Source organism: Myxozyma melibiosi, assembly GCF_037950935.1.
Source record: "Myxozyma melibiosi strain Phaff 52-87 chromosome Unknown BZA70scaffold_1, whole genome shotgun sequence".
Taxonomy (NCBI): Eukaryota; Fungi; Ascomycota; class Lipomycetes; order Lipomycetales; family Lipomycetaceae; genus Myxozyma; species Myxozyma melibiosi.
The window spans coordinates 1,994,714-2,020,401 of NW_027042915.1; the positions used below are offsets into that span (position 1 = coordinate 1,994,714).

The 25,688-nt window shown below is 50.0% G+C and overlaps 5 protein-coding genes across 5 annotated transcripts; 2 read left to right on the plus strand and 3 right to left on the minus strand.

Moving 5' to 3' along the window:
- Window positions 1-173: 173 nt before the first annotated feature.
- BZA70DRAFT_27227 (ammonium permease) lies at window positions 174-1,937 on the minus strand. Its single transcript, XM_064911626.1, has one exon. The coding sequence runs from the start codon at window positions 1,726-1,728 to the stop codon at window positions 232-234; it is 1,497 nt and encodes a 498-aa protein (XP_064770864.1). The 5' UTR covers window positions 1,729-1,937; the 3' UTR covers window positions 174-231.
- A 669-nt stretch (window positions 1,938-2,606) lies between these two features.
- BZA70DRAFT_272306 (uncharacterized protein) lies at window positions 2,607-3,351 on the minus strand. Its single transcript, XM_064911631.1, has one exon. The coding sequence runs from the start codon at window positions 2,948-2,950 to the stop codon at window positions 2,648-2,650; it is 303 nt and encodes a 100-aa protein (XP_064770865.1). The 5' UTR covers window positions 2,951-3,351; the 3' UTR covers window positions 2,607-2,647.
- Window positions 3,352-4,205: 854 nt separating this feature from the next.
- Window positions 4,206-6,778, plus strand: BZA70DRAFT_27261 (putative transporter). Its single transcript, XM_064911688.1, has 2 exons — window positions 4,206-5,131; window positions 5,204-6,778. The coding sequence occupies exons 1-2, from the start codon at window positions 4,662-4,664 to the stop codon at window positions 6,438-6,440; spliced, it is 1,707 nt and encodes a 568-aa protein (XP_064770866.1). The 5' UTR covers window positions 4,206-4,661; the 3' UTR covers window positions 6,441-6,778.
- On the minus strand, window positions 6,778-8,924 carry BZA70DRAFT_27329 (SBF-like CPA transporter family-domain-containing protein). Its single transcript, XM_064911810.1, has 3 exons — window positions 8,687-8,924; window positions 8,261-8,629; window positions 6,778-8,188 (listed from the first exon to the last, which is right to left on the minus strand). Exons 2-3 carry the CDS (start codon window positions 8,532-8,534, stop codon window positions 7,116-7,118), a joined length of 1,347 nt encoding a protein of 448 aa, XP_064770867.1. The 5' UTR covers window positions 8,535-8,629; window positions 8,687-8,924; the 3' UTR covers window positions 6,778-7,115.
- Window positions 8,925-18,434: 9,510 nt separating this feature from the next.
- BZA70DRAFT_301120 (uncharacterized protein) lies at window positions 18,435-19,333 on the plus strand (the record flags this gene model as incomplete). The annotated part of the gene is made up of 2 exons (XM_064914715.1): window positions 18,435-18,462; window positions 18,516-19,333. Coding segments are annotated over 2 exons (813 nt in total), but the record flags the coding sequence as incomplete, so codon positions are not given.
- Window positions 19,334-25,688: the final 6,355 nt, after the last annotated feature.

Sequence of the window (25,688 nt, forward strand, 5' to 3'; positions counted from 1 at the left end):
AACCCTCTGCGGCTTACTTAGGAGGAAGATCACGTGATGTGAATACGCCTTTTATTTTATCATCAGCGCCCAGTATTATACATGATACATTTCGTTGCAAGCAAAAGCAAGCATGATCCCAAAACAAAACGCCTCTCCAATGTACAAATCCAAAAACAGTCAAGCAACTAATCAAAATAACATCAAACAAGCTTTAGGCGAAATGATTGACTTTTACAAATCTCAGTCTCTTCAAATTTCCTTCACCACCTTCTCAGTCAGGTTGCTGCCGTTCGCACCGCCCTCAGTGTGCGACGATGCCGAGTCGGAGTGCAACCGCGGGACAACGAGCGTGGGCTGGTTCCTGTAAGGCTCGATAGGGATCCCATCCGTCTGCGTGGGTGCGGACCACGCCATGAAGTCACGGCGTACTTCAACGTAGTCGTACGCAAACTCGCCGATCTGGTCCTCATCCATACCGCGCATTTCGGCGTCCTCGTCCGCGCGCAGCTTCAAACCAGGAATCTTGTTGAGCACCATGCAAATTACACAGGTCATCACAAATGTGTACGCGGAGCACGCGCATACGTAGGCAAACTGCTTGTACAGCGGCGCCCAGTGCTGGTTGATGAATCCGCCAGTAACCCCAATGTTAACGCCGTCCAAGCCAATAACGTAGTCGGCCGCAAAGAAGGCGTTCCACAAGAGACCGATAATTCCAGCGACGCCGTGCTCGGCAAACAGATCGAGCGCGTCGTCAATCTTGAGGAAAAACTTGAGCTTGGTAGACAGATTGCAGACGACGCCGGCAATGATTCCGAGCGGCACCGAGGCCCAGAGCGGGACAAAGCCAGAGGCAGGAGTGGCGGCGACAAGACCAGAGATAAAGCCCGAGCAGATCGCTACGGTCGACCATTTCTTCTCGAGACGGTAGTCCATCAGACACCAAGAGATCGCTCCAAAGACGGCGGTCAGGTTAGAGTTCCAGGTCGCGTAAATGGCTCTGATGTTTGCACCAAAGGAAGAGCCACCGTTGAAACCAAGCCATCCGAACCAGAGGATGATAGTGCCGAGAGTGACGAGCGAGACATTGTGCGGTCTAAAGTTAAGCAAAAGTCGATCCGAGCGACGGCCGAGAACGAACGAGTACGCGAGACCCGCCACACCAGATCCAATCTCGACGGGGCCACCGCCAGCGTAGTCAAAGACGCCCCACTTGTATGCCCAGCCGTTGGAGTTCCAGACCCAATACGCAATCGGGCAGTAAACGATAGTCGCCCAGATGAAGCAAAAGACCATGGCAGGGAGGATGCGACCGCGCTCAGCGACGGCGCCCATGATGATGGCGAGTGTGACAGCGCAGAACATGCCCTGGTACATGGCGAAAAGCAGCTCTGGCACGAGCGGGGTTGCGGCCGGAGGAGCCGCGAGGACGTTGCGCAGACCGATAGAGCGCAGGTTGCCGATATACTTGTTGGAGGCAGTGGGAGAGAAGGCAAGGGAGTAGCCCCAGAAGTACCACTGGACGATAGCGACAGCGCCGCCCATGAGACAGGCCCAGATCATGGAGAGCGCGGACTTGCGACGCGCGAGACCAGAGTAGAGGAAGCCCAGGCCGGGGACCATGATGAGGACCATGGCGGCGCATATCATCACGTAGGCCATGTCGCCAAAGTCGTAGTAGACGTTGAGGTCTTCGATGGTCGAATCGCCGCCAGTAGGCAGGGTGGAGTTGAACTCGACGGCCATTGATCAGATGAGATGATGAGTGCTGTTGAAGGACTGTGGAGAGAGGTGTGGAGGGTGTGGAGGCACTCTGCGAACTGGCGATGGAAGAACGTACGAGGAGAAGAAGGAGAAGGGGGCAGATAGAAGTATTATAAGCATCGACGGCAGCGAGCAGGAATAAACCGGGGCCAAGTCCTCGAAAAGCCGTCTGCCGAGCCCGACATCGGAGCCTTTCTTACTGTGAGACTTTGGCGGGACCGTGCTTAATTAGGACTAGCGCCACCATTTTAAAGTTTAAAGACCAGAGCTTCCCGAGAGGAGAAAAATTTTTGAGCGGAGTCGGTGGCAGCAGACGTCAAGCAGCGCGAGATGGAGAGAGAAAAAAAACGAGAAAATTCTGCCAAGAGCAGCAGGAGGATCAGCTACTAAATAAAAGGAAATGAGCGGTGGAAGAGGAGGGAAGCAGAGAGCAGGAATCAGCTTGGCGCCAGCGAGACGGGCGGAGCAGTCGCATACGAGTCGACTGACTGTCTTTCTCGGCCAAGTGCGGCTTCTCTGCCGTCTAACCTTGCTGGTGCCTGCAAAGATAAGCCTAAACTGCCTGATTGGCTGCCCATTGTCCCTGCAGAAACCACTTTCGAGGACCCGCAGGCAGCGAGTTCTGCCCAGGACTTGCTCGTCCGCAGAGCAGAGATGAGAAGCAGAAAGAAGAAGAGGCGTTTTCCAGGGAGGACCAACCCCGCCAGGCCGGCGCTTTTTCTGTATTTCTGGACACGCGAGCACGGGTTGTGGCGCTACTGTGGAAGAGCGCTATCAGCACCAAAACTGTCCTGAACGCGGAATGACGTGGGTGGCGCCCGGAGGCGTTATTGGCGAGCCAATCTCACCCAGTTTGGCTTTGCTCTCTGCTCCCACATGCTATCAGCTGAGTAAATGTGTTTTAATACAGCAAACGAGAAGTTTTTCTTTCTTTCTTTGTTCTTCGCTGCTGTTTGTTGTTTTGTCTTGTTATCGCATGACCTGCACCAGTTGCCGATCCCAGTGCTGTTATCGGCCAGCTATCTGCTGGGCAGGGGGCGGCTCTTGGCGATAATTGCTGCTGCCTCTGCTCCTTCTGTATAGTTCTCTGCTGCCCTCTGCTCATTTGTAGAGATAAGAGAGTGTTCAAAAGTGTATTGTACTTCTGGCAGTCTAGGAACAGGAACAGAAAGCGTAGAGTGAGAGAGAGGGATGGAAGGGTCATTGGTGACTGCGATCTATCAGCCAGTTCTAATGAACGTGAGTCTGAGTCTTTTGACTAGTCATCCATTATTCATGACTTCAGACTCTCGGTGCCATTGAGTCTGCACAGCCTGACTTGGTTTATCTCAATACCGCCCAATCGGCCCAGATCAGACACAGGTATCTCTACACAATATCTCATACAACCACCCCACTGCTCATATATCATTATTCCTCCAAGACAGATTCCGACCGAGACCGTTAGCGCGTGCGGTGCTGCTCGCTGAAGGCAACTTGATCGTAGATCTTGATCAGAGACAGTCGAGATATTATGTTTACCAATTTGATGGTTAGGGTACACCCAGCATACTAAATGCTTTCTTTGGACATTTTGGCATTGCTTTTATAAATATAAAAAGGAGAAGATGCTCTTATCTTCAATAATACGTGCACTGGAATTATCATCGGATTAAAGTCTGTGGTAATCCAGGTGTCGCATATGGACTATGGACACAAAGAGATCTCATCATCTTCCACCCAATAAAAACTCCTGGGTTCGTAAGAACGTACGCGGCCATTGTCGACGCCTGCACAGACTCCTAGCGTCCTGCTTAGCGCGAGGAATGGATCCAATGCTGATGCTGGGAATGCGGTTATCGCGATAATATGATTATGTCATGGACCTCATAGTATGGTAAAAAGACGATGCTCCACCGCCTCTACCATGAGACAGCAGACCAAGTCCTCCTTCATCTCTATTTATTGTAATAGCTGGCGAGACGCAAGATCACAGAACCACCCGCTGGTCTACAGTCACAACACAACAAACCAATTCCGACGCAAATACCTGCTAATAAGCAAACCCTCCGCAACAGATATCACACCAATTCCAAGCATCATTAGCCGTGGTCCGCACAATGAACAAAACGCCCCACTTTTAATTCGACTATCGGCATCGGCGACAATCCTGTCACAGATGACGTCTCTCTCAATCACGTGACGAGAAGACCTGTCAGAATGGACAGACTCCTAAATGCCCGTTATGAAGGCCTGAGAGTTGGCGACTTCGCGTCGAGTTCAGGCCATGGACCAACGTCTTCCTCCATTATCCCTATCTGCTCGCTTCCAGACCTCTGCTCGCTGTGGGATTAGGTGCAAGCACAATAGCGGTGCGGTGCGTGGCGTACGACCTGTCCACCGATCATCTTACGAGCCTCGCTTATTTTGGTCTCCATCGTGCGAAGTTTTATTTATTCATTAATTTATCTCAGCGTTGCTCGCCCTCGGGTAATCCTGCTGAACTTCCTCCACCACCGCTCGCTACCTTCGCCTCCCCCAAATATAATGTATCGCCGATCCTAACTACCGCAGACTTTGGCTTTTCTGAACCGCGTTTTGGGTTTTGTCTCGTTTCTGCTCGTCGGCCGCTCTTGAGGTGTAATTACACACTTGGGTCATGTCACCCGTCTCTCGATCTTCATATTACTCTCGGACTTCCCCCTGATCACTTTCCTCTCCTCGAGTTCGAACTACCACTATATCTGCGCCAGGCTGCTTTAATAGCCTTGTTCCTGCCCTACTCTCGACCCTCGGAAGTGGAAGCTCGATTCAAGCGCTCAAAGCGAACCCGTCTTATCGAGCCCACCTAGATCGAACACGTGCATCTCGAACTGCCGTTCCGTCCGTCCCGTCCTTATCCTCTCACTCAGCTCGACAATAGATCTTCACGCGCAATGGGTAGCAAAGAATCTATCCGAAAAGGCACAGTATGGACGCGGTCCCCGTTTTACCGGTACATGTGCGCCATCCGCCGCTCGCCGCCAATGATCTATAATCGCCACCTGTTCCTCTGCGTCTTTGTCTTTGCCTGCACCGGCATGCCCAAGGGCTGGGACGAAGGCAGCTGTGCCTCAATCACAAAGCTGGGCTCGTTCACATCCGAGTTTGGTATTGACACCGACAAGGACTCGGGCACGATCTCCAATATCGTCTCGTTCGTCAACCTCGCGGCCGGCGTCGGCGCCATCTTGTCCATGTTCCTCAACGACCGTTACGGCAGAATATGGTGCCTGCGCTTGTACATGGTCATCTACCTGACCGGCTGCTTGGCATCCACATTCGCATACGGAAACATTGGTGCCTTGTACTTTGGTCGTCTCTGGGCTGGTCTCGGAATCGGTGCGGCCTCTGTCATCGGACCTACGTATGTCTTTCCACCTCCTATCTCGTTACTGTTTTCAAGAAAATGCCTACTGACTCTCTCTTTATCTCTCAGGTACATTGTTGAGGTTGCCCCGAAAGCCACTCGCGGTCTGATGACTCTATGGTTCAATCTTTGGATGCTTCTTTCACAAATGATTGGCGTCTTTGTTGTCTACGGAGTCAAGGTCCATATCTCGCCCAAAAAGACAATTCAGTACCAGATCCCCTTCTTTGTCCAGGTCTTTGTGCCTTGCATTTGCATCGGCCTTTCATTCCTCGTGACCGAGAGTCCTCGCTGGCTCGCGCTTTGCGGTCGCTACGAAGAGAGCGCGGACGCACTTTGCAAAATCCGGAAATTGCCGCGACAGCATCCTGTCCTTGAAGCCGAATTTAACGAGATCAGGGGCCAGATTGAGCAGGATTTCGATTCCTACGGACGACTCTCGCTGAAAAACCAGATGGTTGAGATTGTCACTATTCCGACCAACCTGCGTCGCCTACAACTGTCATTTATGGCGTATTTCCTTGCTCAATGGTCTGGTGCTAACGGAATCACAAATTACCTGCCCACTATCTTTGGTTTGATTGGCGTCGAGGGCGATGAAAAGACAATCTACTCCACCGGCCTATACGCCTTCACCAAGCTCATGACCACATTAATCGCATCCCTCTTCTTCACCGACGCCGTCGGTCGCCGAAAATCGCTATTAATCGGCGTTCTCATTCAAATGTGCTGCCACTACTATCTCGGCGGGTACCTCAAATACTATCTCGCAGACCCCACCGGTATGCCCACCGGCGCCAGTCGCGCTGCGATCGGCGCTATCTTCATCCACGCCTTTGGCTGGTCCATCGGACTATACTCGCTTCCCTACATCTTTGGCTCCGAGCTCTACCCGAGCCGCGTGCGCGCGCTCGGCGGCGCTCTCTCGCAGGGCTTCCACTGGCTGTTTTACTTTGCAATCACAAAAGCGACGCCCGGTCTCTTCAACGGCATGAACGTCTGGGGCACGTTCATCTTCTGGGGCACCTGGTGCGCGATCTCGTGGGTCTACGGCTTCTTCATGGTTCCCGAGACCAGCGGCCGCAGCCTGGAAAGCATGAACTCGCTCTTCCAGTACAAATGGTACGAGCTGCGCCGGCATGCCTATCCGGAGCCGGAAGATTTGGCAGAGTACCCTTACGACGTCGATTACACGACCATGCAGCTCAACGACACCGAGGCTGGAAGCAAGTTGTCTGAGAATAATCACCATGTGGGAGAGAAGGGCGAGTCCGAGTCTTCCGCCGACGGCCTGCTTCAGAGATAGTTCTGTTTTTCTTCTCAGTTTTTGTTTGTTTGGGTGCTAGGTAACTTTGGATTTTGGGCGCGAGTTTGTTTAGTTGATTTTGGTATGAATCCGTATGGATCCTAAAGTTTTGCGTTTGCGTTTTGGGAGTTTTGATATGAAGATTGCATGATGATACACTGATGTGCATTTTTGTTTATACACATTTCTATACATTTTTGCGATTTTTGTTTTTGGTGTAATGAATGACGGTATAATAATGAATCAATAACCACACTGAATATGATCAAAGCTATCTTCCCGGCGCTCTATCTACGAATAGCAAGGTGGAAACTAGCTTCTTACCCGCCGTCAAGCGCGACGCAAATCAAGTGCTACGAGGAGAGACTTGATCCAGGAGAGAAAAAAACCAGTGTAATAACATAGAATGAACTATTTACAGGAACCTGAGTAGAAATAAGACCAGTAAAAAAAGTGAGAATAGACAAGATTACTGTAGATGTTAAGGATTAAATGAGAAAAAAGAAAGAAAAAATCATCGGGTCTATGGACTCTGTCAGGTAAATACCAGTCTAAAATACCAAATCACGAGGGAGCAAAAGTACCAAACGTACTAGAACCACAGGAAGAATAACAAGATTCAAATGCACAACACAGCAAATTAAACAAAATCACAAACAGAAAGCAGCGCATCGGCTACTCCTTCTCAGACTTGCCAGCGGCGGCGGGTGCGCCGACAACACCAGACTCGATCTCGGAACTATACCGGCTAGTGCTCGAGGGGGTCGAGCTTTCGTTTTTCGAGTCCGCCGACGCGACCAGCGCGTCTTTCTCGTTGAGCGCACCGTCGTCCAAGTCGGTCTTGTCGTCTGTCGGGCCGGCGGAGCCGTCGGTGACCGCAGCGGCGGCCGCAGCGGCCTCGAGGTCCTTCTTCGCCTTGATCTCGGTCTCGACCCATTTCTTCAGGACCGGGACGAGCAGCTGCGCGACCAGGATCTGCTCGCCCTGGTAGAGTACGAGCGCGATCGAGACAAGACCAATCTTATCGGGGCTGCCGGAGTACTGCGCGTTGATGAGCGGCACGCCGAGCGCGACGGTCTTTGCCGCACCGCACAGGCAGATGGCGACGGTGTCTGGTCGCGAGAAGTGGTATTTCTTTGGCAGGAACGGGCAGCGCGCGAGGAGCAAGCAGATGACGGTGTAGAAGAGGTAGAGACCAACGTTGAGGAAGCAGACCATGATAACGGAGGCGTGCGAGACCTCCTCGAAGGCGCCCGTGGCGAACGAGTTACTGAACGAGGACCAGATGAGGAGCAACAGACAGAAGGTACCGACTTTAGCGAGCTTGAACTTGGCCAGCAGGTACTTTGTCTGACTCGGGAAGAAGTACTGAATCATCTGACCGACGAACAAGGGCACGAAGAGCGACAGCCCGAGTTGCTTCATGACGTGGCGGTACAGCTCCGTCATGCTCATGTCCGCGGTCGGGTTACCGTAGCTGAAGCCAGTGTTCTTGGACATAAACATTTGCGCCAGCGCGGGACTGATGAACGCGCCGAGCACGTTGCCGATTGAGACTTCAATCAGCGAGAGAGACTCGTTTCCCTTTGCGGTACGGGTCATGACGACGTTCGAGGACACCGTCGTAGGCGTGCAGCCGGTGATGATGATGCCGATTAGAATCCAGGGGCTGATGTTGGGGTTGTGCGCTCTGCGAATGGCAGACGCAAAACCAAAGGCGATGGCCGGGGTAATTAGGAACGAAGTGACTGTACAAGCGTTAGAAGTGAAGCATATAAAAGAGACATCTGTCATTTCAATTTTGAGATTTGAAGACATACCCTGGGTAACCAAATGCGCCTGCCAATGACCCGCCTCCTGAATGAGCTTTGCTCTCGGGATATTCATTCCCGAAATAACAAAGATGATTGCGACCGCGACATACTCAATCGTGATATCCGCGCGAATATGTCCATGGTTCTTCGCCACGCTCGGGAACTTGTACGCCAGCGCGACAACGACGCCCATGCCGATGATGAACCATTGACTGATCAGGTAGTCGACAACCGCCAGCGTACGGCGCAGCCATAATGGTCGCTCTTTCTTGTCGGCCATTGCGCGTCTTGGAAATGAGAAAAGGTGGTCGTCGTGGGGGGGAGGGGGTGGGTAAGAATTTTTTTAACTGCTTCGCGGTTCGTGTTCTGTTCCGCCTTGAATATGTCTGTGAGTTGCTGTGCTGCGAGGAAAAATGGTAAAGCTGTACTTACTTCTATGATATGCCAACAGAAAAAAAGGACGACTTCAACGCAATAAACTGTTCTCAGCGCACAAAGGGGGAGGCAAAAAAACCTGTCGGCAAAGAGCTGAAGTTAGTCTTTTGATACCGGGCTGATAAGCACCGCCACAGGGCTTCCGATAGACGAGTGGTTTGTTCAGCTTCGAGTAAGCGAGTCTAGGCCACGGCGGCGAGCGGGAGTATTTTTGCAAAAGGACAGGAGGCTGTACTTACGGCAACAGCGTATGTCAAGGCACTTTCAATCCCTGAAAATGAGGAGCAGAGAGGAAAATGAGAGTGTGTGGGAGAGGAGCAATTGTGGTAAAGAGGCACGAGTGTAAAACCTTGTTTGGCCTGCCTGCCGGCGGGCTGCTGCCTGCCTTTTCTCTCGCTCGCTGCCCGGTTCGCTATCGGCGGTTCTCTTTGTGCACTCAACCCGGCGATAAATCCCCACCGACGCCCCCCACACCCTCGGTCTCCCCACCTGCCGACAGTTCTCCACATCGCGCGGAGCGCATCAAACTCACCAGTCTCTTGTTTGAAAACCGCATCTCCTGCCTTCTTATCTTTGCTGCCCCTCAACAGTGTATTGTTAAGATTTTCACTCGTGCGGCTGTCCCTTTGTAGATATCACGTGGTTTGATATCATTAACCTAATCAAGGTTTGGCTATACCCATAAATTTGTGCTTTCGGTCAATCAAAATCCTCCCGGCGGAAAGGAGGATCGACGGATCGTATAAGAAAGTGATATAACAAAGAGCACGTAGTAGAGCGGATTCTGGATCGAGTGCGCGTCCGTCGGATAGGTCTCGCTCGCAGACGTGGTTGGGAGCATTAGACCGGCTCATCGCAGGCTTGGCTTCTACCCGCCTGCTGATGTTCGCGGCGCGTACATCGAGATGTCCCAGTTTCGAATCGCCCTCTTCACCCCCCGCACCCCCTCCGAGTCTTGACTTTCCAGCCTTCCGATCCACGTGCGGCAAGCAGATATTCACACAGACAAGCCCAAGCTTAGCCGGGTTCATATCACCCTAGCCGGCCGAGGCTTGTCTATCTCTCTGTTCGCGCTCTCCCCGCATTCTCTTTAGCTTTTTTCCGAATCATAGACACAGTGAGCTGCCCATCGACTCTCTTATCGTTGTCATAATGCCGCTCCGGTTTTCCCCGCATCGGCCTCGTTCCCCGTTCCTGTCCCGCTTCCTTTCCTCCGACTCACCGTTCCGGGATCGTCGCGTGGTTCAGTAGTTTCATGCGCTGGCTATGTCATATTGCGTATCGGGAAGCTGCACAGTGCACTCTGCCATGGTGGTGAGATGTATATCCGACGACTGGCAGGGTTAAAAGCTAGCGAGATGACGATCGAATAGCTCCAGAAGCTGCACTCTGCGGCATGTGTATTTTGGCGCTTGACTGCTTTGTGTTGAACTCGGTACAAGTCGGTCATTTGCACTGTTCGTGATACCCTGGTTATGGTGCTGCTGATGTCATATCCCTCTTTATTTTCCGTCACAATCCTGTGTTCTTCTAGTTATCTCTCTTCCGCTTTGCTTTGTATGTTGGAGGCGACTCTGTTGGCCGATTCGCGCCTGTGACTCGGGGTCCTCCTAACTGTAGGCAAGCAATCCACATGCCGCTACTCCCGCGCCGACGCGTCTCGTGCGTCACTCGCCTGAAACAGAATAAACCAAACACCTTGGGCGAATTGCATTATCCAGAAACCCAATCAGAGAGAGACGAAAAAGGAGGAAGGTGCAAAAGGGAGAGAAAAAGGTAGTGGAAAAGAAGAGGGGTTGTGCTGTGGTTTTTATTTTGTGCGCAGCATGGCTAATCGGCAAGATCTGTGGAATTTCAATCACGCATTCTGCACTGTGGCTATCGCTATCTCTCTCCCCTTTTTTCTGTCTTTTTTGGAACTTTGATCGGGCTTTTCAATCATCGGATTTAAAGCATATGTGTTTTAGCGCCTAAATTAAATGGCAGGAATCGAAGAGGCCTCGGATATTCGAATACCTACAACATTCGTTCATCAACGCGATGCAACAGCACTGAGCTACAGTACACTAGTTCTCAGCACACTTTCGACGATAATTTCAACCCGTAAACTTATTTAAATATCAAAGGAATATTGTCTATTTATATTCTCTTTATATTCTCCCGTCTTTAAATAAAAATGGAAATCGAAACTTCGGATGGACCGGCACAACCTCAGATGACGTCAGGATTTGCTAAGCACGCAGCTAGCCGCTCATCTCAGATCTGAACCAAATTTCTATTTCGAGACCGCCGGCCACCAGCAGCGCAAGCATGTTTGTTCGCTTTTTCGATCTTTCTGTAAATAAACTATTTTCGAACAATCGGTGCGAGGAAAGTTCCGAATCGAGGCTTTTTATCATCGGTCTGGCGTAGGCTCCGAAGGCGTGTCTTGCATGACTGGCGGGGAACCAAAGCGGCTTTCCGAGAAGGTTCCGAGAGCGTTGAAGACAATGCGCCTCGGTATTTTGTAGAAGGGATTTATAACAGGCTATAGAATAAAAAAAACGAGATAAATAAATTTGGAAAAATAAAAAAAAGAATAAATAAAAATAATGTTATATGACGTCGGTGAGAATATCATCTGGACAGTCTCGATATTCCAAGGCATTACTGAAGATGATATGGTGACATGCCGTTGCTGTCCACATCGGTTGGTTGATCTTTGGGAGAAAAAATCTTCAAAATTCTCGAGTTCAAACAGAATACTGTAGTTGGGAGGGTATCATAAACAATAGAGCTGACAGATGTCCTCTTCAGAGACAAAATCGAACAGCGTGGCAAGCGGGGGAGGAAGTGGGATGAAGGAAGTGAAGGCCGTGCGCGATTCGAACAAGACCCAATTAGATCAAGCGAGGGGTATAATCTGCCTACCCTTAGCTGTCATTTCTCTTCTGTGAGAGGGGCTGATCCCACGCGGGTCTTCATCTTGCGATGGGAGAGATCGCGACACAGCAGGGATTCTTGCTTGGTTTTGGCAACGCGTTTGCTGATTTTGCGGGTGACTTGGTAGATGGGGATTGTTTGCATAGTGAGCTGTTTGCAGTCAAACTGAGCTGGGAGAGATTGGAATTTTCGGAGAAGGCAGGCGAGCATAGAATGAAATAGTCGACTCTGTGCGAACAGCCATAGACTCATTCAACTCAGAAAAACCACAGGCAGATCGACAATTCTCTAAAGCTGTACAGACGTTGTTGCGTTGCTGTGTAGTTCGATGAACAGGTGGTGAATCGCGGGTTTCTCGAATATTGGGATGAATGACAGCTACCAGCTTGATCCGTACGAACTGTCTGCACGCGTATTTGAATAATCCGCAGGGACGGATAGATGAGTACGCGCAGAGAATAGTCAAGTCTGGATTATATTTGAGAACATTTTTCTCAACATCACATCTTCTTCGCTTGGATTCTGGATGGCTGCTGTTTCGAACTTCGCGTTTTCTCAAAGAGGCGCGGCGTCATCCGCACGCGTATTTGAATCAATCACACAAACACGAAAACGAGTACGCACAGTTGACAAATGAGCTTCATAAATAGTCCAGAATAATCTTTTCAGCGTAATACTCTCTTTAGTGGTCTTGGGTTGGCTGCTTTGGAATATCTCGCGTATGTCTGAGAGACGTCGATCTCGCGGGTGGGCATTTTCGATGCTAAATTGAACGCTTGTCAGCCAACTGAAAAAGAAAACAGATAGATGATCAAACAATAAGACCTAAGCAGTACTTGAGGTGTGAGCGCAATGTCTTTTTCGAAAGTGAGTGTCTGGAAAGCTGCCTTGAATGCTGGTGAGTTTTTGAGCGCAGCGGGTCTTCTGCGTCCACCGTTTCGCTATAGACCCAAACAGCACCAATGCTGCTGAGCTATAAAATTCCAGTGATGATATCCATTCTTCCATGTCAAAGTATACTGCTCATCTTTTCGGAACCGAGAGACAAGGAGGGACGGCTGATCTTTCATTTTCACAGAGCTTTCAGGTTAGCGGACCCCCACGCCAACGTCCTCGCCATCGCGCCTAAACAGCAATGATGGTGCATTATAAATACAAAATCCGTAAGTGTGTCTCTAAGGTTCTTTTGTATGTCGTCACTCGTCTTTTCGAAATTGAGTAGGGAAAGTGAGTGGAGGCTGAGACTCATTGGCTGCCGATTTTCACCGGCAGCAGACCCCCCAGCAGACCCCCCAGACATGGCGCGAAACAGCAGCAATAACACAAAAGAGATATAGTGCTTTCAGCTACCTATACTCGCTTCCATCAGGAATTGTCGCTCGTCTTATGGGAAATACAGAGGTGAGGAGGATGGCGGCTGGCCCTTTGGTTTCGGCGATCTCAGAGAACTGCAGATCCCCGCCCTCACCCCTGCTTCAACGCCGAACACTATCGATAAAGCAAAATATGAATAGCACAATAAAGCATGATCTTCTCTTCAGATAGAGACAGCCACTTATCTTGCTGAGGTAAAGAGGGAGGAAGGCTGCGGCCGAACCTCTGCTCTCTGTGACCTTCAAGGGCAGCAGACCCCTCACTTACCACCCACCCCTCCAGACGCCACCCGCTTCTGTAATGCAAAATAAACACAATAACAGAGATAAAAATTTTAGTTCTCTGTCAAATTCTGCTGTCCATCTTTTGAAAATAGAGAGGGAAAGAGGGCGGTGGTGGGTCCTTCGATTTCAGGTTGGGCGAAAAATGAGTATCGAGCCAGTTTTGCAGGTATCGCCAGACGCGTCGAAGGCGGGAAAATAGCCATCCCAACGCAAAAAGAGTCGGTAAAGGGAAACTGATAGAGGCGCCTGCTTGCATTCAACTGTAGGATAGAACACGATCGAAGATGAAAAAAATGATTGGCGGAGGGGGGTGACGGTCGCTGGAAGAAGAGGGGCCTTGATGTCAGATACCGGGCATTTGAGCGCAACAGCCAAGATACTCCTCACCTTATCATAGCTTGAATACCACGATCCGATAGCACGGCTCTTCTATGAATTCACTTCCACGTAACGATGAGAAACCAGGGAAGATAAAAGGAAGAAAGCGAATGTGTGAGAAACTCACTTCCCGTGATGTGCTCGCACTCTCAGACCACGCAGTGAGACCGTTGCCAATTTCAACCGAGACAAACCACAACGGCCTCTATGCAGCGCATTACAGAACAATTCCTGGATAAATAGAAAGCATAGCATACGTCTATAGCGGGTCAAGCGGGTGTGACGGATAAATTTCCTTTGTTTTAGTCTTTCTGATGGATAGGTGGATGACAGACACGGCAATAAACCTCGGTAGTTTGAAGAAGGTTAAGCGGTCTGTTTTTGGTTTCTCCCTCTATACTATCATTCCTCGCGCCCAAAATCGAGGACAGAGCAGACGAAAGAGAGGAGTGTGGTTTGATTACTTTACTAGAAAGGATCAATGATCGACACCTGTATCGTGTCCTCAAGGGCAGACCGAATAATACAACGAAGACGAATCCGTAGGAGTATCAGAACCGAGCAACCCATTGCGCGATCCTCCAAGGACACCCACATTGACTGAGGTCATCTGCAGTTAGCGGTTCTTTTCTGCTCTACACAATCTCCGTGGAGGCTTAGCGCGAACTCTGTACGCTCTGAGTAGGATGGGTAGATACCTACTAGCGTTGGCTTTGCTTCTTTGCTTTTTATTTCCGCACGGCCGGAAGGGTCTAGACAAGGAGACCGATGAAGCATTTTCTCCCGGGGAGAACAGTTCTCAATCCTGGACGAAAAGGACATAAATGCAAGTAATCTATAAGCAGTTTATAAGAGCAGAGGAATTGACGTGAAATACAACCTCAATGCGGTAACTCTGCCAGACGCTGGAAAAGCTGTCACCGCTGCACTGTGTTGCTTACTACCTTGAACGGCGACCTTTTGCACCGTACATCTACCTTAACGGCGCGCATCAACAAGGACCAGTTAAGTGGATGGGCCAACGCTGCGTTACCGGGTTACGAGAAATAGTAAGTATAATACGAGAAAAAAGAAAAAAGACCAAGGAACAAAAAATAGAAGAAGGAATTTACTGTTTTTGCGGCAAGCGTTGAGGTATATGGTCAAAGAATAATACCTGCCGTACAGAATCCCATTGACCATATAACTCTATGAGGTTTATGCCCTTAGACTCGCACGCCCGCTTAGACCTAACGCGGAATTTCCGCAATGCTAGCTGCAGAGCGTGAGGGTGAGACAGACATAAACGAAAAGTAAGCAGAATGCCACCATTCTGGTAGTGCTCCACGGCCGGCCGTATGACCGTGGGTCGACGACGCAAGAAAGCAGGGCAGATAAGGGCACCGAGACAACTTGGCACAGAGCAGATGCGCTCTGGACTCGCTAACCCTCTAGAAGCCTACGTGAGAAAAGCACTGAGTTTCGCAGGCGCGCCAGGACCAGGCAGGTTATGAGTTATGATAAGATGGGACAAGAGAGAGGGGCGCTCTGCTCCGTCTATCCGACAAGCCTGTCGGATCACGTTCTCTCCTTAGCGTAAGCCTGCTTTCTCTGGCGAGGTGGCGAGAGCGCAATGTGCGCCTCAAAAAAACCGTTGAAGCCCCATGCGCGGACAAGCCGGCTGCTCTTCCGACAGAGTAACAAAGCCGTTTAACAAGTAGAAGTGTCTACTGACCGGTAATTTATCCGTTGCTCCTCTCTAGGGGGTCTATGAGAGAGAAGAGAATGTTAACTCAAAGTTCTATCATTTCTTCATAGTTAACTCAATGCTTGATTCTTGTTTGTTTGATCTTCGGATTTAGGGTATTTATTGGGTGTTAACACCTGTCAACGACCCTGTGAGCAGCAGTGCGCAGGAGTCGGGTTATGGGCATTTCTGTGGCCCCACCTTTGCAATTTTACTCTCCGAGTCCCCGAAGCCAAAGGGGCCACCGGCCACGACCGACTATGATTGGATGCGACACTGAAGAAAAAGAAACAAGCACAGAGCTTATAACAACAAGACTGGACAAGTAACAATGCACTAACGCGCCTTAGCGCCATGCCGAGTTGGCATGTTTCCGCGAGTCGACTAAACCTAATCAGGAAGTTAGATTAGGTTGCGCTTGTTAAAGATGACGAATGCTATTTCAACTTTTGTCGGACCCCCACCTTTATTTCGACCACTTTGTATGGTGCTTTATTTTGCGTAGAAGTTTGATCGATTTACGGTGCTTGTTATTGAGGTTCTTTCTCGGAAGCTTCTTAACTGTAGTAGAGGAAATTTATGATTATCGGTGTCCGCTTGTTGGCGCGGAATACATGAGTCGCGCGCATGCTCTCTCTTCGCTGTCCCGTCACTGCAGCACTAGACGGTTAGAGCCTCGCATTCGTCAGAAGATGGTTGTAAGCCAAAACTACTATGGACCTAGTGTTCACGAAGATGATTCATAGCCGCGCAGAATCTAGTCACGTTGGCATGATTTGTCGGTGTGCGATCAACCAATCCCACTCATGACAACTACCACTTGCCTTGTCCAAGCGCTCTCTCCCCTAAGAACAGTAAATCTGGGCATTCAACATGAATTCTCAAGCGCAATATCTTGAAATCAATAGATATATGCGAATGGAAGCTGATTCGAGAATTCGAATTTCGGTCCAGTCCAATATGCGGACGGGAACTTGACTTTATGCACAAGGTTCGCGAAAACGACTCAGGATAATTCAATTCCAAAGCAGCATATTCCCACAATCGAGAATTGCGGCATGAATACTGGAATATCTGTCAATGTGGTATAGTAAAACAGTAGCAAAGTAGAACTGTGAATATAAAAGGCTGTAGTAAGGAATAACAAGCAGAATTGAGAGAAAGATACTGAGATAATGCTGAAGTGCTCATAACTGGGGTCGGCGCGCAGTATCAGGAATCAATCCGGCCACGAACGACGTCCTTCCAGATATTCAAATCTTGTGGTATCGTTGATGGTGTTTGGGCAAATGGAAACAGATATATGTCTCGACGTACCTATGCAATACAATGCCAGCTCGCACACGAGCAGTGTCTTCTAGCAGCGACGCTGGTAATCCGAGACGAGTGTAGTGCGACGGTTACGAACGCAATCGACAGCATTGAGAGCTCTAGAGAAAAGCATGATATTAAGAACCAAGGTTAAAATCCAGAAAGAAGATATAGAATTGGAAAACAGACGGGAAGACCTCACGAAGCGACGATCGGTTGGACGCGTGTCTGCTTCTCTGCTGGACGATAGAGGAGCAGGCCAACCGTCAGAAGAGACAATCGGGTATCGAACGAGAGAATAAGGATTGCTTGAAGAAGCAATAAATCGTGGATTTCCGGGAAAAAATAGTTGGGGCACATAACCAGTCGGGATGGGAGCGGGTCGAGATTAGTTTACCCAAACAGCTTTGTGCTAAATAGAAGACCGGCGTGGGAGGCGAGGCAGCGCACTCTTGAACCCTCACAGACGAGTCCTTCCAACAACATTATATCAACAAAAATCCAAAAGGCACTGTGTATTTGTTGATACGTTTTTCTTGAAGAGGTTACGTGGGCAGATATTTATTTACAAGGCTTGGAGAAAATGAAGCAGAGAAAAAATTAAGTCCAGACTCGCGCAGATGGTGTGTGACAGCTCGATAGACAGCCGAAAGCCGGGAGTTTCGAGTTCAGATTGCCCTAAAGTCAATTAGCGGGATGTAATGTGTATTGTAGTTTAGTACATTTTGATCGAGTTCGGCATAACTTGATAAGTTAAAAGTCATTGGTTCAAATCCAATAAGAACTATACACACATGGGGAGATGAAGCAGTAGAGCTTTGCATGCAGATAGCGATAGCCGGCGGGCGGGCAGCGCAGTCAAGCTACTCGGCCGGTAGGTCGGAGCAGGCGGGGCAGGACGACGAAGAGGAGCTAGCCAGCTCGCTTCGCGGCCATGTATAAAGGAGATATGTCGTTAGTATCGAAGGGCTACGAATCCGCGGGCACACATTTTTCCTCTTCGTTCCATGTCTTTCTGTCCTTCGCCTTCAGTCTGTCCCAGCTATGTTATACCATCGAAGCAGTCCAGTCGCGGACCAAAAGTCGGTGTCGCGGGGCATTTTTACTTTAGTTTATAATTCTCTTCAGGCAAAATCTTACGAAATATGCTTTGCGCCTCGAACGTAAGCTTAAAGCAAGATTTATGAGAAGGCCGGCAGAAAGGTGTTAGGACGAGGAGGGGGGAGGGCAAAACTGAGATTCAGTTTTGATCAAGCGCGGGTTGACCGCCAGCGTCTACGCGGACAATCCGATACGAGATCCCCGATACCTCTGCCCACCACTAAAAGACAATTACGAGCCCATACGATGCAATAAATCGGGGTTCTATCGCGCGGCAGCCCGAAGAGCCGGCGGTACAGCCTGGAGAAGAGAGAGTGTGTCGCGGGGAGTCTAGCACACTAGTTGGAAAAGAAAGTGTTTGTAGGGCGCTAAGCCTGAAATCGGACTAGCTGAGCTGCAGAAGGGCGCGATACGGCGTTCTCCGGGTCGCAAAGCATCTCGCCAACGGCACCAGCGAAGAGCGAGAGAGCGCGAGAGGGAGGGAGGGGCACGGCTGCTGGCGGGCGGCAGCGCAGCTGCTAGTTCGACGATCGTCTCGCTGCGGTGTAGCATGGCATGCTACGGGCTGCAGGCCGACCGTCAGGGAAGCAGGTAGGGCAGGGGCGGCGGAAGTAGAGAGCGGGCGCAGAGAAACCGAGGGTGCCAGAATGCGAGGGTACGAAGCCCAGCGGCTGGACGTGCATATCATGTACTAATTAGGACTGAACAAAATCAGGCTAACTGCTACTAGTACCGCAGCGGAAGACAGAGCGAAGAGAGTCGCGAGAGAGAGCAAAGCGACGCCGCCCGAGCCAGCGCGAGCGCGTGCAGATCGCGCGGCAAGGCCCCGGGCGCCAGGCGGGACACCCTTTCCGATACAGATTGAAGGAGCAAGTCGCCAGAGGCGATGCTTGTCCAGTCTTATTTTCTCCGCTTCTACCGTCGTCTAGGACCGTGCTTCTCATCTACAGACCTCCCTCTGCTGGATTTCGCCTGCAGCGCGCAGACAAGAGCCAGATCTGGGCAGCGAGGAGCGGGCAAGGTTTTACAAATGTCCCACTTGCGACGTCCAGGGAGGCTTTTGCATTTGGCAAGCTGCATTCTAATGGTAAATCTTATTGCCGGCCGCTGCTATATACGGCCGTCCTCAGGTCTATCGGCGGTATATGCTCCCTTCCTTTGCGCCTGGCTCGTCCGTCAAGCGAAAAGGCAAATCGTACGACGACAGCTCTGGTCACTGTTGCTGCTGTCCACCCTGGCCGCTGGATCGCTCTTCTGCTCATCCAGGCGCGTCTTGTCGGCGTACCCATCACCTCCCCGCTCGCAGTCGGGCGCAGGCAATTATGTGTTTTGATAACACGACACAAACACACAGAGGGAGAGAGGCAGAGAGAGGGAATGTGGTGGCTGGCCCTAAAAGTGAACGCTAGACAATCTAATCTCTATATGCACACAGTGACATCCCCACGCCCAAATGCACTGTCAACTGGTCGTCAGCCGCAGTGCAGTCGACATGCAGAAGCGAGAGTCGTGTGAGTCGAAGGCTCTTGCGGTATCAGTCTGAGCAGACAATCTTTTATTACACCTGTCGCTTACTGACCCATCGCTGTGCTGCTACTAGACTATGAACGGACCTTTTATTATTTTTTAAGATTTTATAAGTATTCTCTAGCCGCTTCCCTTGATCCCTGTCTCTCACTCACTCTTCACTCTCCACGCTCTCACTTCCTCGCCCTCAATCCCTCTCTCCACGCTCTCACTTCGCTCAGAGGCAGTTTCTTCCAATGCGCACAGTATCAATGGACGCCCGCAAACTTATCAATCGTGCCCGCCGCGGCGAAAACCTCAAGGCAGACGAGCTCCAGCGCATCGAGGAGTACCGCAAACGGGAACGCGAGCGACAAAAGATGGTCCGTCTACGGCGCAAGCTCGCAAGGCAGCACGAAGCTGCCGGCAGGATCTCGACGTCGGATTTGGGCTCATACAGTACACATCTCTATCACTCTGTCGGACCTCTAGATCCTGCGCTGCCGTCGATACCGTGCGGCATGCTACTTTCGCAACCGCATCCCTACTGCCACCACCCGCATGAGTTAGGGGTCGTCGCCGTCAACGGCAGCCCGAGCTTGCAATTTGTCAACGAGACTCCCGAAACAATCGACATCAAGTCTCCGAATGCTTTCCAGTACAACATTCTGTGTCCGAGCAGCGACTACTCTGTGCGGAGCAGCTTCAGCAGCACTATGAGCAGCAGCAGCAGCGACAGCAGCGACAGCTCCGAGGCCCTAGTCTCACCTCTCCTGACACCAAACTACACGGGCACAGAACAGCCGCTTCCAGATTACACGCGTGCTAGCTCGCCATTAATACCTTCGTCGTCGTCTTCCTCGAGCTATGCCGAGGTGCAACCTTTCTCGTCAGACTACCAGGACGTTGTCTCGTATATCGAGTCGCAGCAGCTATCACTGGCCGCGACCGGAGGACATGTTCAGGCCCAAGAGCGCTTGATTTACAGGGACATGCCATACCCAGAGATCTCGCTGGATTCAACGACCATTCAAGACCTCGTGAGGTCATATCTTCAAACGCGAGAGAGCTCCGCGCATGGCGACATGCAGTATGGCGGCAGCGATCTTATTGCGCACGCCTGTGTGCAGATTGCTAATCAGCTGAATAGAGCTCTGTTTGATTCTACAAGAGGTTCATCCGAGAGAGCAGCCTAAACCTCTTTGTTTCACCGAGTGGCTGGATTTCTTGGAATTTTGTTATCTCTTTTGTTTCCAATGTGTCTAATTCCCATGTTATTTTATCTATATTTTTACACAATTGCTGATTACTATGTTATCACAACAACACCAACAATGTTTGTTTTTTTGTTCTATTTTTGTTATGCACTGGCTGGATTTGATTTTATGTTGTACAGGACACGCGCGCACGGTCGTGTGGAATGATGCAGAAAAGCAAAGTGAGGTTTTTGAATAGTTGACTGGAGCACTGTACCAGACATTCAAAAACAAAGATAATGAATGGCGTGCAGTCTCTTCTGTCTCTCTCTCCATTATTGCTTTTCTGTTGTCGGGATTCAAGTGTACAAATTTGTTTGGTTGTCTTTACTGTTTTATTTTTGAGTGTTATCGGACTGTTAGAAATCAGGAAAGGAGGCTGGAGGTGTACGCCCTTCAGCTGCACAGGTATATAAATATCAATAATAGATGCAGTAAAATGTATCATCCTCTAAAAGACGCAATCCCGTTTTAGGCCGCCGAGCTCGTGTTGGACGTCTGTTTGCTGAATGCGATTGTCTCAACGTATCCTTCCCGCGGACGGCCGGGCCTGTCATCTTGTTAGCCAGTTCGCGATAGATGTAGTCTATATTGAGGAAATAATGCTTGTATTCCTGCTCGATATTAACGACTGCGACAATATAGCAGAACTTAGGTTAAACTCCCACGTGGAATTGGCTAATCAATGAACTCAACTGTAAAGATTTTGGGATTTCGGATGGATTATCAGGCATGTGAGTTAATTTACGGAGCTTAATGAAAACTTTAATGATGGATTCAAGACCTCTACATTTGGTGAACGCAAGAAAACTCAGCAAATTTCCAAGATAATAGACAAAATAGTATAGTACAATGTACTCTGAACACGGCTGAATCATTCCAGCTGTGTTGGCTTAGTCGTGGATCTCTTCTGTGCCCAAATCCTCCACATCTGCTACACGATATCGGTGCTCTCGATGAGACGGAGGCAGCCATCAACTCATGCGCACTAAGCTCTCGTCTAGTACTTGATGCTGGTATCCGTAAGATTACTGAAAAACAGGTAGCGTGAGCTTGTGGCTTGATTAAACAGATAGCGGAATCCGAGCGATACGGGAGAGCCGATGATTGTGAAAGTCTGAAGGCATAAGTGGTTGGCCGTACTTGATTTTATCTTGGATAACATGCTCACAAGGTAGGCCGTAAGATCTTGAAAATAGGCCAGCACAGAACCCAAGAGACTCTCTTTAGACTGTCATTTTTGAATACTTTTTTTCGTCTGAGAGCTTCATGCGAAATACATTGATTCAAAACACTGCAAGCATCTCAACCGTATCCATATGCCGTCGCATTCTTAGTACGTTACCGTATAACTTTTGGTCTCTTCTGCTGACTTTCCAACATATTTGATAATTCCATAAAGCGTTTAAATACCACCATAGCTTTTATAACGCAGTTGGTGCTTAAGAGCAGAATGAGAAGCTTCCACTCGCGATGTGGACGTATTTCCTAAATGAGAAACTTGATCGACCCAGGCTTTCACCAGACTCGCTTTAAATGGATCCAGCCAAATCCTCAAAGCATACTCAAGTTCTTCTAAGATGCTGTAATCCTCGTTGTCTTCAAAATCTGATCACGCGTTGGTTATAAGTCTCCTCGTCTGGAGACATAATGATATTGTTCCGGCACGAATTGAAGGCCTCCCACTCTTCATTTGTAGCATCTGCAGTGCCCAAACAGTGCCATATTTCATGCCAAACGCAGAAGAGATGTTTTTATGACGGTAGACTCTCTCAATCGCGTTGATAGCTGCTCAACATCGATCATTTACGATAAATGATGGAAGTCTGATATTCTGAACATCATTAGAGTTTCCTTAGCACCTCTTTAAGCTTCGTGAACTAACTCACATGCCTGTAAATGCATGCGAAATCAACTGTAAGTAAACAGTTGTCTGAATAAAACCTTGAGCAAGCAGTTTAACGCCCGCGCGGGAGTTACCGACTTACATGCACTCTGACTCCGCTCACTCCCTGCTCATACCCACAGGTATTGTAGTAAACAGCCAGACAGAGAGCGCCTGGCACTTTGCAGCAGCCGGCGGAAATCCAGAGAAGACGGGAGACGATAGCGGGCGCAGCCCCATATGTGGGAGAGTGCAATTCCGACAGTTGGGGAGAGAGAAGAAGCAGAAGACAAGGAAATTTAATAAGTAAAACTAAAAAAAGGACAAAATTCGACCAACGAGATAAAAGACAAACAAGTCGAGAGCCAGAACAACGATTTTGTGAGTGTGAACGTGCAGCTCCGTCGTCGGAAGAGGGGCGCGCGGGCGGGCACGCGGGGACCATCGCGCGCTAGGGTACAGAGGTAGCTCGTTAGAGTTTAGACTATTAACAGATTGAGTTTGGTCTGTCGCGCGCGCGTCGATGAGCGCTGAGCCCGCCAGGCAGATATCAAGTGCACGCGCATTTTGCTTGTGGTGGAAGTCGTTGTTGCTCAGAGGCCCTTCCCTTGTCACATTTGCATTGTTGCCGCGACCACTTCCTCTTCCTCTCCGCCTCGCCTCTGTCTCTATCTTGCGGGCTGCCGGGTACGGATTCCTCGCTGGCCTGCTTGGTGCGCGCCATCGAATGCCTGTTCTGAGCTAGCATCGCTTGCCCAGGACAGCTACTATTCGAGACAGTCGGTCCGCTGATGCTATTTCTCGTGCTCTGCCGCTAGAATCAAGAGGGTCTTCTAATCGACTTGTTTGTCTAATTTTTCCGGAACTTTGTCCAGGAAAGAGGATCTTTATTATGATTTTTCGAGTGGAAAACAATCTTTGGATGCGCATAGCAAAGTTCACTCACTCTGATCTCTCCTGAACTTTCGGTGAGGAGGGCACAAGCCTTAATCGCAAGAGGGTTCTGAAGAAGGTGCGCAAACATGGTGGAGCATTTCTGGATCCTGTGAAGGAAAGCGGAACATAGAACGTTAACCCACAAAACCTCACACTCGCCGTCGTCACGGCCCGCTCAGATGCTCTGCTTGCTTTGCTTGCCCGACCTGGCCTGACCTACTGCCGAGCTCTGGCCGAGCGGTCTGCGCCTCTCTCTTCCCGGCACCTTGGGACTGTCTACGTATGCAGTTCACCGCAGAGATAGCCTGTCTTGCTAAAGTAGGAATCGAGCGAGAGACGGAGGGGGAAGGGTAGCTAGTTTTAGCTTGCGGACCGACATGGCACTAAGAAACCCAACTCCCAACGGGAGCGTGCTCACCCGCGCCCTGCTCCTCCTTCCTTCTCCCCGCAGACATGGTCTGGATCGCATGAACTTTGCCTAAGAATAAGCACATGCTGCAGGGGGAGAGGCGAGCGAAAGGTAGACACTTGCGGCTGGCCCAAAGCTCTGCTGTTATGTGACCCGCAGCACACGCCATTGTCACCCGCGCATTAGCACTCGTGGTGAGCATCGAGTGCTCGCATGTCGGTAAGCCGACGCGAGTGGGCAGAGGCCTGCTCTGCTGCTCGGCTGAGCTCGCCGGCGGTTCTTCCTCTTTTGTCTGTGGTATCGCCGTACGATTACGGGACCGCCTGTTTGATAAACGAGACGGCTTCTTTGGATCTTGTGTGTGTATAGAGCGAGTACTCTCACCAGTTCTGTTATTTTTCTGGGCATCTCAGGTCTTTGCAGACGTCAATGACATCAGATTCATAAAGGGCTCATCAAAGAGAAGCGAGGTGGTCTGCTCCTGCTCTCTATCTTTTCTTTTTGATAGCCGGATCACAAATATCAGCCGATGATTAATCAAGTCATAGGCGGCCCAGCAGCCGAGCTCTCGCTACTACGGCGGGCTCGCACATTACCCTAACTCCCTCATGCACCAGGCCTACAGCGATCGTAAGACCTAGCTTTCATTTCTACACTTTTCAGTCTTTCCTTCTTAAAGATAGACATTCTCAGACTCGAATCAGTTGCACGTTCCTGACTAATCACATCTGATTTCGCGTATCTGAGGTTCTCTCAACAGCAACAGTCTCGTTACCTTATCTCCGCCCGAAGTGCGCAAGTGCACATAGCGCATGCAGTACCGGCGTCAAGAATCCGCCACTAGTCTGGGTACACTTCGACAAAGACCCGCCAGCGACCCAGATACGCAAAGGGAAGCAGATTAAAGAGACCTGAATAGGTGCAAAAAGAAAAGCTCGCATTCTTTTTATAAACCTCAAACAGGCTTAGCTTGACACACTGGCCTGTTGGCTGGTCACCCCTCTTCCGCCATTTCGCAAAGTCTGCAGTTTCTGATAATTAGCACAGTTTAGTGCAGTAAACAGAATAACAGAAGTGACAACTCGAAAGCACAAACAAGCACACGAGGACAAGTTGGGCAAGAAAATATGCCGACTCACTAAACTTTCAGTCTGCAAGAGCAAGTTTTGAATTTCAGGCTAGCGAAAAGGCAAAGGAAAAGTAAATCAAGTAAAGTAAAAAATACGTTATTTGTTAAAAACACTTCTGCCACCACCACTGCAATTTACAAGATCCCGAGCTTTACGTCGCCGTCTCCAGCTTCTCTGCTCTTATGCTCTAGTGATATCTGGGCTGTATTCTTATGTAGGATCTCTTGCATCGCGTTGCACTCGGCCTATGTCCTTCCCAGCCGCATCGCGAAATCGACTGCGATGGAGGCGAGAGAAGGTACTACTTGCCGAAAAGCGTAGCAGCAGAGTAGACTGTCCGAAGCCCTGCCGAAATATGCCTATTCCAAGAAAACAACCCAGTCAGCCAATCAACCTCCGCCCGCGCCCAACAAGCCTAGTCAGAGTGAAAACAAGATTACCCTCTGGATTTCCGCGAAGAGAGTAGCCCAAACTGAGTAGTGGTGGGGTCTGAGCACGTGTACATGACCTACACGTGATCCCAGCGCTACGGCCCCAACATTGCGGATAAATCCGTATTTCTCACACTTTTTGTTTGAGTAAGTCGCGCGCGGTCTTGATAGAGAGCAAAACAGAACCAACAAGAAATGCCAGGAGAAATGTGCAATTACAGACAAGTGCTCGCTTAACAGACAGTAGGAATATGATATACAGTCGGGTACGAGCGCATCGACATCTGTAGCCTTGCGTGAAGCAAGACCGTTCAGCCGTCGTCGCGAGCACTGCTTCGCTTCGCGGACCT

Bases quoted from the DNA above. Each gene is read 5' to 3' on its own strand.
- BZA70DRAFT_27329 (XM_064911810.1), bottom strand. From the start codon at position 8,534: ATGGCCGACAAGAAAGAGCGACCATTATGGCTGCGCCGTACGCTGGCG. The intron at 8,189-8,260 runs GTATGTCTTCAA...ACGCTTGTACAG, and splicing joins GGCGCATTTGGTTACCCAGG to TCACTTCGTTCCTAATTACC.
- BZA70DRAFT_27261 (XM_064911688.1), top strand. From the start codon at position 4,662: ATGGGTAGCAAAGAATCTATCCGAAAAGGCACAGTATGGACGCGGTCC. The intron at 5,132-5,203 runs GTATGTCTTTCC...TTTATCTCTCAG, and splicing joins GCCTCTGTCATCGGACCTAC to GTACATTGTTGAGGTTGCCC.
- BZA70DRAFT_27227 (XM_064911626.1), bottom strand. From the start codon at position 1,728: ATGGCCGTCGAGTTCAACTCCACCCTGCCTACTGGCGGCGATTCGACC.
- BZA70DRAFT_272306 (XM_064911631.1), bottom strand. From the start codon at position 2,950: ATGACCCTTCCATCCCTCTCTCTCACTCTACGCTTTCTGTTCCTGTTC.